Source organism: Lissotriton vulgaris, chromosome 2_1 (assembly GCF_964263255.1).
Source record: "Lissotriton vulgaris chromosome 2_1, aLisVul1.2, whole genome shotgun sequence".
Taxonomy (NCBI): Eukaryota; Metazoa; Chordata; class Amphibia; order Caudata; family Salamandridae; genus Lissotriton; species Lissotriton vulgaris.
Window position 1 is genome coordinate 1,412,273,857 of NC_141687.1, and position 16,984 is coordinate 1,412,290,840.

Genomic DNA, 16,984 nt, shown 5'->3' on the forward strand with positions numbered 1-16,984 from the left:
TGGAAGCGGCGGGGGTCTGCAACATATTCTCCACCCCCAGGGTTCAGGAGCCGGAGGGTTCCAGGAGTCCTGAATCAGGGAAAGTAACCACAAGCAATCACTTAGTGCCTGATTGCAAGTTTGGCGGTCTTCGGACCACCAGACTAGCGGGGGTGGAAGTCCAACCACCAACGCACAGGAGGTCCGACCGCCATATTACAACTTTGGCGGTCGGACCGGCGGTCAGGGACTCACAATATGCTGGCGGTGCCGCTGCAGCACCACCATGCATATTACGAGTTTCAGAACCACCACCAGTGTCATGGAGGTTCTTCCTGAAATGATACTGCTGGCGGTCAAGCATGGGGGGGTGCATGAAGGGGGGCACATGCTCTGTTCTCCCGTGAGCATGCACCCCCAGTTTCAGCCAGGCATGGACTTCACAGTCCACACCATGTTTGAAAGCGCGTTGGCGGTCCTGTGGTGAGGCCTTTTTAAGGCATACATGGGTGCCTTTGAAAGGCATCGCCACAGGCTCGCCATGCTGTCTGCATGACAGACCACGAAAACTCATAATCTGACGGGTGGGCGGCGGCACTATTCGGCGGTCCTGGAGTGAAGGTAGTGTGGCGGCCACCTCCAGGACCGCCAAACTTCTTATCAGGCCTTTGTATTAAAACACACACACCACCAAAGTTATATAAAAGGTGTCCATCTAGGCCCAGGAGGGCTGGATGTATGCAAGATTTCACAGAAATCCACGTGAGGTACATTTATATACAATGCATTTAAATGTAACTCATTTTTGCAGTCATTAATTATCCGGAAAATGCAGCAGACATCCAGCCCTCTGTTAGCCACCCATTAGTTGTTGTTCACAGTATTTTACCTCAATTGTTTTCTGCTGGTCGACCCCAAGACTATGCATCAGCCGAAGCACCTGCTCGTTGTACTCGCCAATGGAAGATGCATTGTCGTGTTCCTGGGGGTACAGAACGGGTCTTTGAACAGGGACGTCCACCGACATCCACTTGTGCTCTTTGATCTGAGAGATGGTCAGTCTCTTGGAAGGCTCCAGCACCAGCATCCTTCGGATCAGATGCTCACACTCTTAAGTATGGAAAGACAAAAAGGACATTAATGGCTAATTCATGAACATAGCAACATTGTATACGTTGTCAGCATAGTGAACTTATCTCTGTTTACTGAAAAATATTGTGCAAACACATTTAATTGCAATTATTTTTATTGCTCTAAGTTATTACATATCGAAAGATTAAGGTTATATGTAATGTGGAAGCTATTCAGTTTTTTATTTGTATTTTGTTAATTTTTTAGGGAGGAGTGTCATTATTAAAAAGAACATGTTTATTATCTTTACTTATATTGGAAAATGTCCAAACATTCTGCAATAAGGAATCCTTAGAATAGATAGATCTCGGTTCTTGATCACTGAGTTCTCTGAAGCAGGGTTCTCCAAAGTCGGTCCTGGAGGGCCGAATCCATGCCAGATTTTTAAGATAACTACATTTATCTAAAAGTGGACATGCTAAAAGACAAAAGACAGATTTTGTTGTGAAATAAAAAAATAAGCCACCACTGGATTTGTCCATTTTGCACCTTGGCTCCCCTGCCTTTGCCCTCTCCTATGACTGATCCTCTGGTGAATTTACCACAATCTAGGCATTTCTTGGGACTCCTCCAGCAAGACTTTTCTTCCTCCACCTCCCATTCTCTATTTACTCAGCCTGTTGTATGGAGAAAACAGCCTCCTTTAGTGCTCACAGTCATATGGGTTAGATTGTCACACACCATACTAACATCCTTGTCACGTCCCCAAGTCATCTTTGCTGGCCTGCGAGGGTAGGAACAAGTTTGTCAGTGTGGTTGGCATGTGAGCGGAAGGAGGTGGCTTCCTTCCAGAGCACATGATCAGGGATTGGGCAGATTCAGATGGTAGAAGAGGCCGGTGCGCAAATGACCAATTTATAAATGAGCATGGGGAAAAGTAATGCATATCCAAATACAAGCCGAGGAGACTGGGTTTCAGGGTGGGTCATTTGGTGCTTGTTGAGGGGAAAATATGCATTCAAACCATAACTTAACCACGGTGGTACAAATGTGGGAGGAAGTGCAGATGTACTATACAAAGGATAGGGAAAATTTGAATGCTGTTAAGCAGTGGTCAGAGTAGGGTTGAAGTGGGCAGCGGGTGTGGGAGCTCTCCCCCAAAAAGCTGCGAGCAAATTAATGTCTTGAGAAAAGTATTTGAAGATAATCACACCCAAACTGATTGTTGGACGTCCTACACTAATTTGGGAAACTAAATAAAACCTACTCCAATCTACCCAGATTTTGGTTTTAACTTTTCAAAAACTCCAAACATGTATTGGCAAATCGTAGGTCTATCAAATGAGCATCCACAAGAGAAACATTAAGCTTTTAAACATGTCAGAACAATGAAGTCACTATGATGGTAACCACAGCTACGACGGAATTATATATAATCAATGGGGAAGAGCAGAGGCAATACACCTGTAATTAAGATCCAAACTTTTCTGAAGAATCGTACCAATAATTGACGCAAAGTGACAGATTTTACTGCAGTATTAATTGGTTCCCATCAAAATAGGTAACTTTAAATGCCATCCTTTTTATATTAAGAAAATAATTATGGATGTAATCTCTACCAAATAATAGAGGCTTTATGGCAAAGGAAATATCTCTGTGTGCATTACACTGAGAACAAAGGCTGTGGCTCGGTAAATTGGGCCTAACAGAGGAAATCTGCCAGTAATCAATGCGCTGGCAGCAGAGGACTAACACCCACAATCATTTCTCCAAGAGACAAAGTATGTTATCAATGAATGCCCACCAGAGTAAACTAGTGCGGATTGATTTATCCCACCGGAAAGACACTATGTTTGATGGTTCATCGCGGGCACAGTGAGATGCTCTCACCATTTACCTGGGTAACTTAACACCGCATCGGATAACCTTCCCTAGGCTAGCCTGCTACACACACACTCTCTCGCTCTCTCTCTCATGATCAACTGAGAAGTGATCACTGGCCTTCCTGGATCATGTCTGGTCAGAGGAGGAAATGTGGGGGAGGCGCTACATGCTTCCCACCCCCAGAGAGGTCTCCTGGCAGCCACTAGGTATGAGAAATTCTTGGATTATCGTTCCATCCTCCACTGCTGCCACCGTGTCTACAATGAAAGGAAATCTCAGAGCAGCGCTAACGTCTGCTGAGGAAACAGCATTTATCAAATGCACCAGGACAATCAACATCAGCACCAACATCCAGGGGCTGGAAAATCTAGGCAGAAGAAGAAAAGCCCTGCTAGACAAGACAAAGTCGAACAAATCTGAGGTTCACCGTCCCACACCCACATTTTTCTCTCCGCCATTAACTGGAAGAAACTTTCATGGAACAGCCCACCCTTGCTGTGATTGATAGCTCGTATTTTGGGTAATAATTTGAATGTAAAAAAAAAAGACTGAATAATAGAATGCATATTCCTGAGTAATTTAATGAATTGTTCATAAGAGAGGCAACCCGCTACGTGTGTTGGGATTATAGGTAAAATAAAATGTATACAAGTTCTGTAGTTACCTTCAGACATGAAATAAGGTATTCGAAACCTCCCTTCCAAGACCCTCTGTCGAAGAACAGGCAGCGTTGGTCCGTCAAAGGGCAATGCTCCGCACACCAGAACATAAAGCACCACACCCATGCTCTAATTGCAAAAGAGAAAAAAACAGACAAAGCACAAATAAGACCACAAATGAGACTGATCTACTCGAGTTTCTATAAATAGGTTTACAGCATACTTATTACAGGCACGTTCTGACATCAGAACGCCTCTTCGATAAGAAGACTTTATCACTACTCGCTAGTAATAAGGGTCTACAAGCTAGCAGTAATGCCACAGTGCCACCTACGCCACTCATTGCATACAGCAAACAGCTTCCCTTTTCCTCAGAAGCTATGAAAGAAATGGCTGGCGGCCGCCAACATTATTAGGCCATGACCTGGAAGCAGGGATAGAAAAAATAAAAAATACTTTGAAGAAAAAAAAACGAGCTCCTACGTGCTGTATGTAGCTTGGCAGACTGTTCTTTGGTGCCTATTTCCCACCACCTCCCTCACACAGGAAATGCGTGCAACACTCGCGCCCCCGGTTCCAAACAGCAGTCCCGCTGGTGTTGCAGTGCTGTGTTACAGCCGGTCTCTCTACAGACCGACAGAACAAGCAGCACACCGAGCTAGGCTGGAGGGGCAAGTGGCCTCAGATCCTGGAGAAGTCAGGACCCCCGCACTTGTAGACTAGAAAATAATTTAAAAAAGATCACAGTGGCAGAACTTGGAATGTTTGCAACGTGTACCCCGAAGCCTACTTTAATGTTTTTAAGGTAAAGGAGCAAACTATAGAATTATTTTCAGAGGCAGGTTAACGCTTTGTTTCAAATAAAGTTTGTACTTCGATACAGTTTATTTTGTTTCCGATTAGAAACTGCTAGTCCACAGCTGTCATGTAACCACATGCCATTGTAAAACACTTACAGTTTCCAAGCATTTTAGCAAACTTTCTAAAATTGCAAATTTGGACCTAAAATCCCGGGAAACACCTTGCAAGTAGTAAACATTAAACCATATGTTAAAACAAATAAAATACTTCCAGCTAGCTATAAATAAAAAGGATACTGCAAGTCACCTTAGAATTCTCAGATTGTATTAAGGCACTTGGCCAGTGGCCACATGGCTCTATAAGGCCACTGAACATCTGTGACCTGCGATAACCTTCCAATGCACAGTTGGGGTTACTTTATCCCATATATTACTGCTGGAAATTTTTGGAAAGGGTGAAGTCTCTCAGCTTACTCCCTTTGACTTGAGTCTGTCTGATGTAGTACTGTTTTTCCTTACTCCTTTAAGACAGAGGATTGTGATGCGGTAACAAGATGTTTATCAATAAATGAAGAGTGTACTATTTGAGAATCATTTACTAAGTCATCCACACTATTTCTTCCTTATTTGCCCTAGCTAGCAAATGTACATTGTACAAACCCAGATGTCAAGCTGTGGTCCCTCATACTGCTGTCCTTCAAAAACTTCCGGAGCTGCATACGGGGGACTCCCGCACCACGTCGCCAGAGGTTCACCAGCTGTATAAAAATTCCCAAATCCAAAATCTGTGGTGGAAGCGGAAAGGGAAAATATAGCTCAATTCTTTTTTCACAAAATATCCAATTTTCTCTTCATAAAGTTGATAATTTTCCATAGCAAGATATTGGGAACATCACAGTAAACAGATCCATGTGTTGGAGAAACTCCACTTTAACATTTCCGTCTGTATTAATCCATATTTATTTTCTGTGCATCTTATTGGTAGTTATCTATATTTATTTAGTGTTTTGAGAATTAATGAAGTCGTAAAATGGTATAGTGAGCCGTAAAATGGTATATGTTCATCTTTATTCAACTAAAAAACGTTCACTCAAAACTTTGATGTCTGTAGCATTTTAGCAAATTAAGCAGTCACATATTACAAAACCCTACACCCAAAAATAAATATTAACATGCTACTTGAAATATATGTTAACATATGCCTGTATTTAAGGAAATATCCTTTTTTTTAAACTCCTCAAGCTATCCATCTGCTCAGCAGTTGGCCTGGAATTCATAAAGGTCTCTCACAAAAGGACCATTTTCTGTATTTTACCGCTTTTAAAAATAAATACAGGAAGTAAACACATTGTTTTCTGTCTGCATTTGTCTGTAAAAATTAGTAGAAATGGAAAACTGGAAGCCATACTTATATTGTCCTAACCAGGAAACGAGGAAAAACGAACAGAGATCGACATGTCATAATAAAATTAAGTCAGATGCTTGCTTTAAACTTTTTATTAGGAGTTTATACTTCTAAAATATTGAGCAGGTTACACTACAGCAGGGCTTGAAATGGAAATGTATTAGTGCAGGCACTATCTATTTCAGAATACCTGTCTGCATCTGGGTAGTGTCAGTACTCTCCCTTTAAAAGCATTGCACTCACACAGAGGTGCAGGTACTCCCGCCTAACAAATGAAAGAAGTGCAGGTATTTAGTAACTGATGGTACCTGCCTACTTAAACAAGCATTTGCAATGCAATAGGTCTCGCATTAATTAAGTTTGAGCTATTGGCATTGCTAAATATTGCAACATCAATTGCAACAAAAGTCTATAAATTGGAGCTAAAAAATGTGTATTTATTTTTTTAGCAATGGTGGCATGCTGCGCTTTAGGTGAATACGTTTAAAAGTAAAGTACGCCACCCTGCGAATGCCACAATAGTTAATTGTGGATGCGTTAATAATTGATGTGTGCACTGATGGCTGGTGGTGTGCGTGCCTGTAGAAATTGTGCACTGCTGGCTGGTGGTGTGTGTGTGCCTGGTGGAAGTGTGCACTGCCGGCTGGTGGGGTGTGTGCCTGGTGGAAGCGTGCACTGACGGCTGGTGGTGTTTGTGCCAGGTGAAAGCGTTCACCGACGGCTAGTGGTGTGTGTGCCTGGTGAAATCGTGCACGGACGGCTAGAGGTGTGTGTGTGCTTGGTGAAAGCGTGCACTGACGGCTGGTGGTGGGTGTGTGTGTGCCTGGTGAAAGCATGCACTGACGGCTGGTGGTGGGTGTGTGTGTGCCTGGTGAAAGCGTGCACTGACGGCTGGTGGTGTTTGTGCCCGGGGAAAGCATGCACTGACGGCTGGTGGTGTCTGTGCCTGGTGAAAGTGTGCACTGACTGTGTGGTTGTGCGGTTGTGTGTGTGTGCGGTTGTGTGTGTGTGTGGTTGTGTGTGTGTGCGGTTGTGTGTGTGTGCGGTTGTGTGTGTGGTTGTGTGTGCGGTTGTGTGTGTGGTTGTGTGGGTGTGGTGGTTGTGTGGGTGTGGTGGTGTGTGTGTGGTGGTGTGTGTGTGTGGTGGTGTGTGTGTTTGTGGTTGTGTGTGTGTGTTTGTGGTTGTGTGTGTGTGTTTGTGGTTGTGTGTGTTTGTGGTGGTTGGTGTGTTTGTGGTGGTTGGTGTGTTTGTGGTGGTTGGTGTGTGTTTGTGGTGGTTGGTGTGTGTTTGTGGTGGTTGGTGTGTGTTTGTGGTGGGTGGTGTGTGTCTGGTTGTGGTGTGTGTCTGGTTGTGGTGTGTGTCTGGTTGTGGTGTGTGTGTCTGGTTGTGGTGTGTGTGTCTGGTTGTGGTGTGTGTCTGGTTGTGGTGGATGTGTGTGTTGTGGATGTGTGGGTGGGTGGGGGTGGGTGGGTGTGGTTGGGTGGGTGGGTGTGGTTGGGTGGGTGTGGTTGGGTGGGTGGGTATTTGGGTGTGGGTGGGTGGGTGTGGTTGGGCATGTGTGGTTGTGTGTGTGGGTGGGTGTGGTTGTGTGGGTGGGTGTGTGTGGTTGTGTGGTTGTGTGTGTGGGTGTGTGGTTGTGTGTATGTGTGAGTGGTTGTGTGAGTGGTTGTGTGGTTGTGTGAGTGGTTGTGTGTGTGTGTGTGTGTATGTGTGTCTGGTTGTGTCTGTGTGAGGCAGCCAGCCACCCTGCACCAGCAGCTGAAGGCAGCTAGGCACTCTGCTTCACTGCACTGGCACGATGAGATGCCATTTGCCGAAGGCAGCCAGTCACCCTGCCTTGTTGCACTGGCACGATGAGATGCCAGCTGGTGAAGGTGGCCAGTCACCTTGCTTCTCTGAACTGGAATGATGTAGGTTCACAAATGTTATCACTTTATTCCTCCCTGGTGTTCCCTCAAGTCTTTGTTCCATCCCCATCCTCACCATGAGAGACTGAGATGAAATGAGTGACTGTTTGAGAAAAGGACAGCCTCTGCTGAAAGGAGGGACAGAATGACGAGGGGAGAGATAGCATGTGTAGTACAGGACGGAAGTACCACTAGAAGACAGCAGCAGGATGAGTCCACTAAGAAGCCGAGAGCTTTTGGTGAAAGGAGGAACGGAGGGACTCGGAGAGGGAGAGACAGCCCATGGGGAGGGCAATTAGGAGAGACTGAAGGGGTGAAGTGAATGGAGGAGACAGGTAAGAAGCAGAGACTCTAGTGAAGGAAGGGGCAGGGTGGCTAGGAGAGCGCAGAGACAGCCTGGAGTGGTGGTGGGGAGGGCCAGAAAGATAGACTGAAAGGCTGAGATGAAATAAGTGAGCGGGTTAGAAACAGAGAGCCTCTGGTGAAAGGAGGGGCAGGGTTACAAGGAGATGGGAGAGACAGCTGCGAACATGCACAACTGGTACAATGATACAGTGATAATATACCCGACTTTGTTTAAACCAGTTTTTTTGTGTGTGTAGCGAATCAATTTTAACTCCAATAGTAGTAAGGCGGCCTTTATTTATTTTCTTACTAAAAAGCAAGTCTGCTCCGTAAGCCAATGGACAAGACTGCTCGTTTTATAATTATTTTAAAGAGTTACTTTAGAAAAGGGGAAATGGTATAAGTGAAGTGTCACAAGCGCCATGTGGTATATGTGTTATTATAGGGCCGATAACCCAAGAAGGGTTTCAGTATTTTTTTTTCTGAGTAGTCATAAAAATTGCCAGCCTGAAATTTTGGAAGAAATTCCGTTTAGTTGAAGGTCTGAATATTGGGATTCCATATTCAAGTGGAATCCTATAGATCTATGTTTTAAGGTCTTTGAGAGTGAAACTAAAGATAGGCAGAAAATTGGATTTTTACGAGAGCCAACTGGGACAGACGTTGAGGTCAGAGGACTCTGGGAGACAAAGGAAAGAAGTTCTGACACCCTTCTCATTTAGGTGTCTTTCCATGTCAACATACTGAAAGCCCCTACTTGTCCACATATTGAGAAGTAACAGTTAAATGTTAGGTCATTGTTATTTAAAGTAGCCATCCACAGCTTAATTAACTATGCTCTATGCAGACATATGTGGCAACCTCTTCAAAGAGGTTTTTAATTTGCGAGCAGCGGGTGCTGTACAATCACAGCCTTTGTGCTACTCAGGTTTAAAAAATTGAGGGACACCAGTGCAAAGGACCAATCTGAGGGCTGGCTGTAAAATGTATGCAGTTGTGTGTGTGTGTGTGTGTGTGTGCGGGGCAGTGATCTACGCCTTTGATCTTTACTGCCAAGGTTCCCAGACCTTTGACATGAGCAATAATGGAGAGTCTACAATGATGCACACCACATATGCTTACCATTTATCTTCTCTGTCTCAGAGAACCCACCACCAAAACTGCTCTCAACTTACACTCTCAAGGACACACATTTCTCACTTTTAAACAGTGAATTCCTGGTCCTTAAGTCCCCCACAAAGGGGAACCTAAGGACCAGAGTGTTAACCCAGCAAGGGTCAGAGGGACCATTATGTGCATACCAAAGTGTGAAAAAAAGAGGCAAGAGCCACAGTAGCAAGAGTAGTAATCTTAGAGGTGAGCAAGCCACGGAAAGCTCAAGCCAGGCTCGAGCTTGAACCCTAGCTCTATCTCTGCTCGAGGTCCTGTTGTAAACTGGAGCCCATAACGAGGCAAGCTTTCATGTGGCTTTGGACTGCCACACTAACTCTACCGTGTCGGCCCATCATCCTGTGATTCTGGGCAAATCACTTAATCTCCCTGTGCCTATAAAAAAAATGAATGTGACCTTGTGGGATGTAACTGGTGCTCGGGTCCAGTTTGCACTATATAAGAACTGCAGACAAATGTACAAAGAGGTCAAAACAAAGCTGAACATTAAGAAAAGACAAATGGATACGAAGTTAGTAACTGATTTCTACAAAGTGACACTAGAAAACCTGGATAAAATCGTGGCTTTCCTGCTTAGGAGTTATTTTAAGCAAATACTTTATTTCACCAAAACATCTTTTTCTTCATTATCGCATATTAAAGTACTGTTGAAATATGTGAGTCCAAAAGACCAACTTTACAAAGATCTATTGGGTTTGATTTAATAAAGAACAGTGTTACTCTGTAATAAATCGGGCCATCGTCGGGTTTACATGACAAATGGCCTGCCTTCTTAGTTCACTAATGGTTTGTATTTAAAACCTATCACTTTTAATAAGTACTTCTCAGTGCAGTGCTTTAATGTGATGTATCAAGTCAAAGCTTCCACGTGGTACAGCAATACTTTTTTTTCTGTTTTGAAGAGACTTTCACATATTTTAAATGATGCGTTTGCTGTTTGATTTACACCGGTCGCGCGTTTAGGCTCTGAGAGCCAAGTCAGAGCCTTGGCTTGGCTCTGGTCTGGCTCTTCCTGATAATTTGTTTGCTTTCCCACCTCTAATTAATTTCAGAAGCAGGATACCGGCATCTCTCATCGCGCCTCGATTAGCAGGCCAGGCTGAGAGCGGAATGTCTTGTAAGCAGCGGGCCTTGGAAAGTCAAACTGCAGAGTAAGCTAACAATAACAGAGGTGAGTTACCCACAACAGACAGTACTTACAGCTCAAACGTGCCTGTTGGCCATCTAACAAGAAGCAGACAAATGTAGTGAAATAGGGATACCCCCTTAAAAATCCACAGTGAATATTCCAAAAGACCAAACTACACACAAGAATGGATGGTTGATCCTCAGAACAATATGTTAACAACATGCGGGCGCTGCCGATTTAGGTCCTGGTGTCTCAAAAAGATACAGATCAAGTTCAGCATGGGAAGGCCATCTGGCCGAGCATGCAATAGCTGCTGGAACCTGGTTTCGACGGGTTGCGCTTCACTTTCCAACACTGGAATAATAAACTGAAATAAATTCAACTCAAACAGATGGCTCCCTTTCATAAATGCATGCAAACTGTCAAGGTATGTGGATGTTGGCGGTGCGAGCAAAGAAAACAGAGTGCTTTGTTTTAGTATATCACTCCCGTCCCACCACCCTCGTTACTTTCCCGCACTCACTTGGCCCCCGCAGCCTCGAAAAGCTCAGCCCACGCGTCCGGGTCGAAGAACTCTGCGGTGTAGCCGGGTGCGACGTCGGTGTACGTCGCACCTGGAGCATGGTTTTTTTTCATGAACTTTATGTAATCCGCTTTGCGCTCGCCTTCCCAGTGCCATCAAAAACATTCAGAGCTGAAGGAAGGACCCGAGAAGACTCCCCAGTGCAGAAATATCCTGAACTTGGCCTCATCGTACCAGTCAGGCAACGGGCATGCATCCAGGAAATCCCAGTTGGGGATGTACCGAGCCCAAAGTGTTGGGGCGAGAAGCAAGAAGAGGACATGAACAAGCACACGAGTGGTGCGCGTGCGCGCCACAGCGAGCCATGTGGTTTCAATTACCGCGCCCGTGTCGGAGCACGATAATTGAAACCACATGGCAGCGGTGAGGGTAACAGACACCAATAGGCCATGGGCGGAGCAATGCACCCGCATTTGATCAATTGCGTGCTGTCTTTGAGAAAAAGACGCACGCAAAGGCCAATAGCGTCGGCCAAAAGGAAAAGCACACGCACGAGCGTACGCGATTCCTAGGTCAGTTTTGAAACACCCTACAAGAGGTCTCTCGCTGCGCAAGCAATGCTGCACACTGGAACGCTAGGCGCGAGACCTAAAAAACCACATAGCTGGTCCTTTGCAGTTTTGGAAACTCCCAAGACTCCACATTTTGAAGTCCAACCCAACACACAAAACAACCTACCAAGTATTTGACTTCTTTTCTTACGTTTTAGGAGTGTTTTGCCTTTTCTAACCATAAGGGAATCAAAAAATCTATTAAATGAGTTACTGCTAAACAACTCCAACACAAATAATTTATTATATCACATTAACTGCTAGACGTCTGCCATTTATATGAACGTTGAACTATAGATGGTAATATCACCCACTTTATATTTTGAACATCATGAATTCCAATCCCCTACAAAGCAAACGCAGCCTTCTATCCTTCCAGGGTGGGTACATTAGGTATTATTTTTGCCTATGGGGAACATTCAGCTCACACAGCCATTTTCCTTGCTAATATTTCAAGCAATTTCCATCTTAAAAATTATGAGCACATGAAAGCATTGCATTATCACCTCCTATTTTCGTTCTCAATCTTTTTTCGACGACTATTGTTTTGAGTAGTTTTAGAGAATTTCACCGTATTTAGACGAAAATAAGCCAATCAATTTAAAACACCACAATTCATAAAGACCTTTCCATAGCATTTCACCTACTTAAGTATGTAGAAAATAAATTCCAGTATTACATTTTATTCCCATTTACACAGGCGGAGAGTGGTTTGAATTTGGGACTCCTCCTGCCACCATAACCAATACTCTAGTTTTACCCCTCCAATCACGCAGCCCAACATAGTAACTTCCAGTCAAAGTCATGATTTTTATGATATTTTATGTAAGCAATGGCAACTTTGCTGTCCACAATGGTCCTTTCTACAACTCCTTTCCCACAAGCTTTCTAGTTCTCTTTGCTAACCTCGTCCTAAGAAAAACAACTTATTGCAGTTACAAATATTGCAAATTACATTTAACCTCGGATTGCCTCCTCTTGGCACTTCATATTATCTAATCCACATTGCAATAAATCAACAAGCACTGGCAAAGCCAACAGGTCTGGCCTGCATTTTGAGTCCTAAAACATAAAAGCCCTTTCCTGGTAAAAACAAAGCAAAATGTGACTGCTTTCGGTTTTTAATGCACAAATCAAATAAAGAATTGAATGCATCTTTATTTGGAGGGCTTTTGGGGTGTAAAGTCAAACGCTCAAATGCTGCAATGCAAGCATTCTACAGGAAACAGAGCTATTCACCTAATAGTCAACATCATCAGGCTAAAGGGGATATTCATCTGGAAGCACTGAAAGCCCACTCTATTTGTATATAAGAACTGGAAGCAATAGGTCATGCATAGACAGCTGTGCTGACAAGCTAGACCCTGTAACTGAATCCTGCTGTAGCGGCCTTTCATCGCGGTCCCCATCTGCACCTAGCCTGAAAACTCTTCACTGGCCTCCCATGAGGAAACAAATCCGTTTTAAGGCTATCAGTTTGGTACATAAAACCATGTATGGAAAAGGTCCTCGCTACTTTGCCAAAAAACGTAACTGGTACCTACCCAACAGGGAGCTCAGGTCACAAACCAAACTTTCTTACTCCCCTCAGGATTCGCACCGCCAGAAATAATGCTAGATCCTTTTCTCATTTGGCTCCTGCCTTTTGGAACAAACTCCCAGTGACTACTGACCATAAACCGTTCTGTACGAGGCTAAAAACTTGACTTTTTTTGATCGCCTTTCTCCTTTTGTCAACTGGCCTCCTGCCTTCACTGGAGTCCTCCCAGCACTCTGAGACCCCACGGGTGATACGTATGCTCAATAAAACCCTTTGACTTTAATTTCTAATTTTCATTTACCTCTCTTTAAATTGTGTGGATGAATATGATTTTTAATACAGTGGACTCTTTATATATTTTTTTAGGTCTTATTAGTTCTCTGCTTCATAAAAACTATATTAGTTTGGAAATAATTATCAATGTCACAATATTGGAGAAATTACAATAAATTATTTGAGTATTTAATTCTTGACCTTTGAACAGTGTACCCATTTCTAGTTTACTATGGGAATTTTATGAATCAGCATTTGAAGAGATGAGTTATGACAAACGAATTGGAGGAGTTTACAAAATATTGCCACACAATCTTTCTAAATGAGGTGTAGTTCTTTAATATATAACGTCAAAGGTAATGGCACTAACAACAACTTGAAGACATGCTTATTTCGGAAACGAACCCGATTTAACAGATTTCTGCAATGTGGGGCATCGGAGTCCACACCCACAGCACTCTATAGAAGCAGCTTTCAAAGCTCGGGAACTTAAACTACGTTTCCTGAAACAACCTTATTTCTGGGCAGAAATAGTATGGTCAACGGTCCGGAATTAGTCCCCCTCATCAGCGAAGTCGATCGCCGGTCCACCTCCTCTTGTGCAACTAAAGTAGCTTAACACACACAGAAACAAGAGGCGTTCTGGTCGAACAGAAGATACTTAGACTTTTCATCGACTTGACTGACCTTACTTATGATTAGTTACTCAAAGTTTAAACTATTAAACTATTAAAAAGGTTAGAACTTTCAGTTTATCAATTGGCTCCACAAGGTGACCACCTCACAGGCTTCCACCGACCTATGACTTCAGGGTACCATGGTCTTGTGGCCACATTGCTGGCTCTTGGACCAGAGCTCTAACCTGGCCGTCTTCAACTGTATGCCCCTTGACAACTCACATTATCTACCTAATGCCCTTCTTCTTGACAATGCTACGGTTGTCAATGCCTCAAAGAGGGTTAGTGCCAGTGTTAAGTGCTGTGACAACAAGGGAATTTAAACCTGATCTTTGATCAAGAAACGTTCTACCCACTACATATGTGAAAAACGGAATGCAAATTTTTAAAAAAAGTGAAAATAATGGCAACGTCCCCATAAAAAACAAAGGAGCAGCCAAAATGAAAAATTTCGTATTTTTGGGTTCAAATATGCAATACGGAAGCCATTACTTGGCCTTATATTATTATTTATTGACCTGGAAGAAAGAACATTTCAGTTAACAATCAGGGTCAAGTAATGAAATGAAACACCTTGCCTAAATTCCAAGATTCCAACCACTGGTGGGAACAAATATGGTCCTGTAGCAGAAAAATCAGGTTTGCAGCCAGGAGAGAGTCGCAATCACAACTCTTTCTCTGGATTCCAGTGGAAATTAATTTCCCACTTTGCACTACAGTTCAGACATCGAAAAGAGGAGCTCTGAGAAAGAGGTGTTACACGAAAAAGGGACATCTACCTCCGAGTCTGTTCTGTGAACCTCAGAAAGGAGAGAAGCTAAATGAAAACTCTTGGATATCCGGTATATGGCGGTCTCTGCAGCAGGCACTTGTACCCACCAAACTATCTTATTGGTATGGGCACTGGGTGCTTTCCCTGAGAAGGTGGCAGGAGTGGGCGCGAAGTGTGCAGGAGTGGGCGTGAAGTGTACAGAAGATAAAGGCCGAAAGGGTAGATGAGATTGAAGACCACTGCGTTAGGGACCTAGGAATTACCTGCAGTCAGGAGTGCACTGAGTTTTAGGTTTCAAAGGTGGTTACTTAGAACAAGATTATCTTGTGAGATTTTCAAAGGTTGAAAAGTTCAACACAATAATATTTATGTGGTAACGTTAATTAATACAGAGCTTATGCAGAATCGACCACTCCTTGCATTCATACTTATTCACTTGCTGGCAACATGTGGCATCTTTTTGGCACTGAAATCACCGATGTGTTACTATTTAGAAACACAATCGTTTGCGTTTTGCCGCCTTGGGACCAATAAATGATTGCGTCGCTGCTCTGGAATTCGAACTAGAACCTATAGGTTAGACTCCGATTTCGGCTATAGGCGTCTGGACCCTTTGCTCCGCCTTGCGCACTTAGCTGGCACAGGACCCCTTGAATGTGCTGGTTTGGTGCGAGTGTCTGCTACCAGCAGGAGCTCAGTTCGTGGCGTGCACTTTGAACACTCACTCACTCCGCCAACTTCGTAATTTTGTGGATCGTTTTATTTTTTTAAATCACATCACAGGTACTTTAAACTGTGGGTTTAATTAAAGTTATGATCGGTCGCTGTAATCAACAATAAAAAGACCTTTCTTTAACCACCAGCCGCCGAAAAAGACGGAGCGTTTGCAGGCAGCAAACAAAAAGGCTTAAATAATCAATATTCCCTAAAATATACAGATATCTTTATCAGCTGTGAACTCCAGCATGTTGTTTGCTTAGTGGTTAACCTTCATAGCTTCAGGGACAAGCTGGCCGTCTGCAACTGCTGCATGTACCCAGAGTCTTGCTCTAATGGAGGGAAGCAGGGTGTGCAGTTTAGATAAGCAACAACCTACATAAAACCTTCAATAAACTCCCAAGTATATTATACATATATTTGCAAATATACATGCATATGTACAGATATATATATATATATATATATATATATATATATATATATATATATATATATATATATATATATATATATATTAATTCCAGTCTCCCGTTTCAGGGAATTGATTCCTCGTGCACTCTCGTGATTCTTTACAGAAATACACCACACGCTTTATATATCAATCCAGTTTATTCTCCTGTATTTCAGCAAGCCAGCAACACCTTACGCGTTTCGGTCTCTACAGAGACCTTGCTCACAGGTAAACTGCATCAACATGTTTTACATTTTTAAATTACGTGGAAGTGCTCCTATGTTACATCACTTCCTGTTCACTACACAGGATTTGTGGGACATGTAGTTTACTCTAAAAAAACAGGTTATTGCTTAAACTCATTTGTCATTTTAAATCATATTAGAAATGCATTCTTGTTTCAGCATAATCACAACCAGGTTATTGTTTTAACCCATTGTGTATTTTTAAATTATATTGTTAATACTTTCCCATTTCAACATAGCCATGATGAATTCAAATAGAGTGCGAGAATGAGGCCCTCCAGTGGGCTTGCGTTGTCAATATTTAAACATTATAAAAATAACATAACAGGCATCTATCAACGAAGCCCCCCAGTGGGCATACGTCATTGCTTTCAAAACAATTCCTACATATATAGGTACTGGACACTGCCCTTTGTTTACAACTCGTTCCATCATGTTGTATTTCATAAAAAGATTTTCCAGTGTTCAATAACATAAATCCGGTAACACAAATTACATGTCCCTAAATGTGCAAAAATTAGTGAATTAGTGCAATTAAAATCCGGGGGGGGGGGGGGCCCTGTGGGGGGGGGTTTGTGATATTTTTCAGAGAGGCATCTGTCTTACCCACTAAGTTCCATTTAATCAGATACTAGGTTTATTTATAGGTGGTAATGTAATTCTTCGTCCTGGTTGTTCCCGTACGGGCTCAGTGTTCGAAAGTTCATAATATGTTTTGACTCCTTCTGTCTCATTACCTTTTCACGATCACCCCCTCTTGCGTTTGGCCCCACACTCTCAATTCCATAGAAACTGAGTTCTTTCCAATTACTGTTGTGTTCTG

General features: G+C 43.1%; 1 protein-coding gene across 1 annotated transcript in view; it reads right to left on the bottom strand.

Moving 5' to 3' along the window:
- The window catches only part of SIK2 (salt inducible kinase 2), a 313,110-nt gene that overhangs the window by 99,720 nt on the left and 196,406 nt on the right, over positions 1-16,984 (bottom strand). The window contains exons 5-7 of the mRNA XM_086954303.1: positions 5,054-5,178; positions 3,599-3,722; positions 869-1,089 (exon numbers count right to left, since the gene is read on the bottom strand). Coding sequence (XP_086810429.1) covers positions 869-1,089; positions 3,599-3,722; positions 5,054-5,178 — 470 coding nt within the window. The remainder of the gene's footprint in view (positions 1-868; positions 1,090-3,598; positions 3,723-5,053; positions 5,179-16,984) is intronic.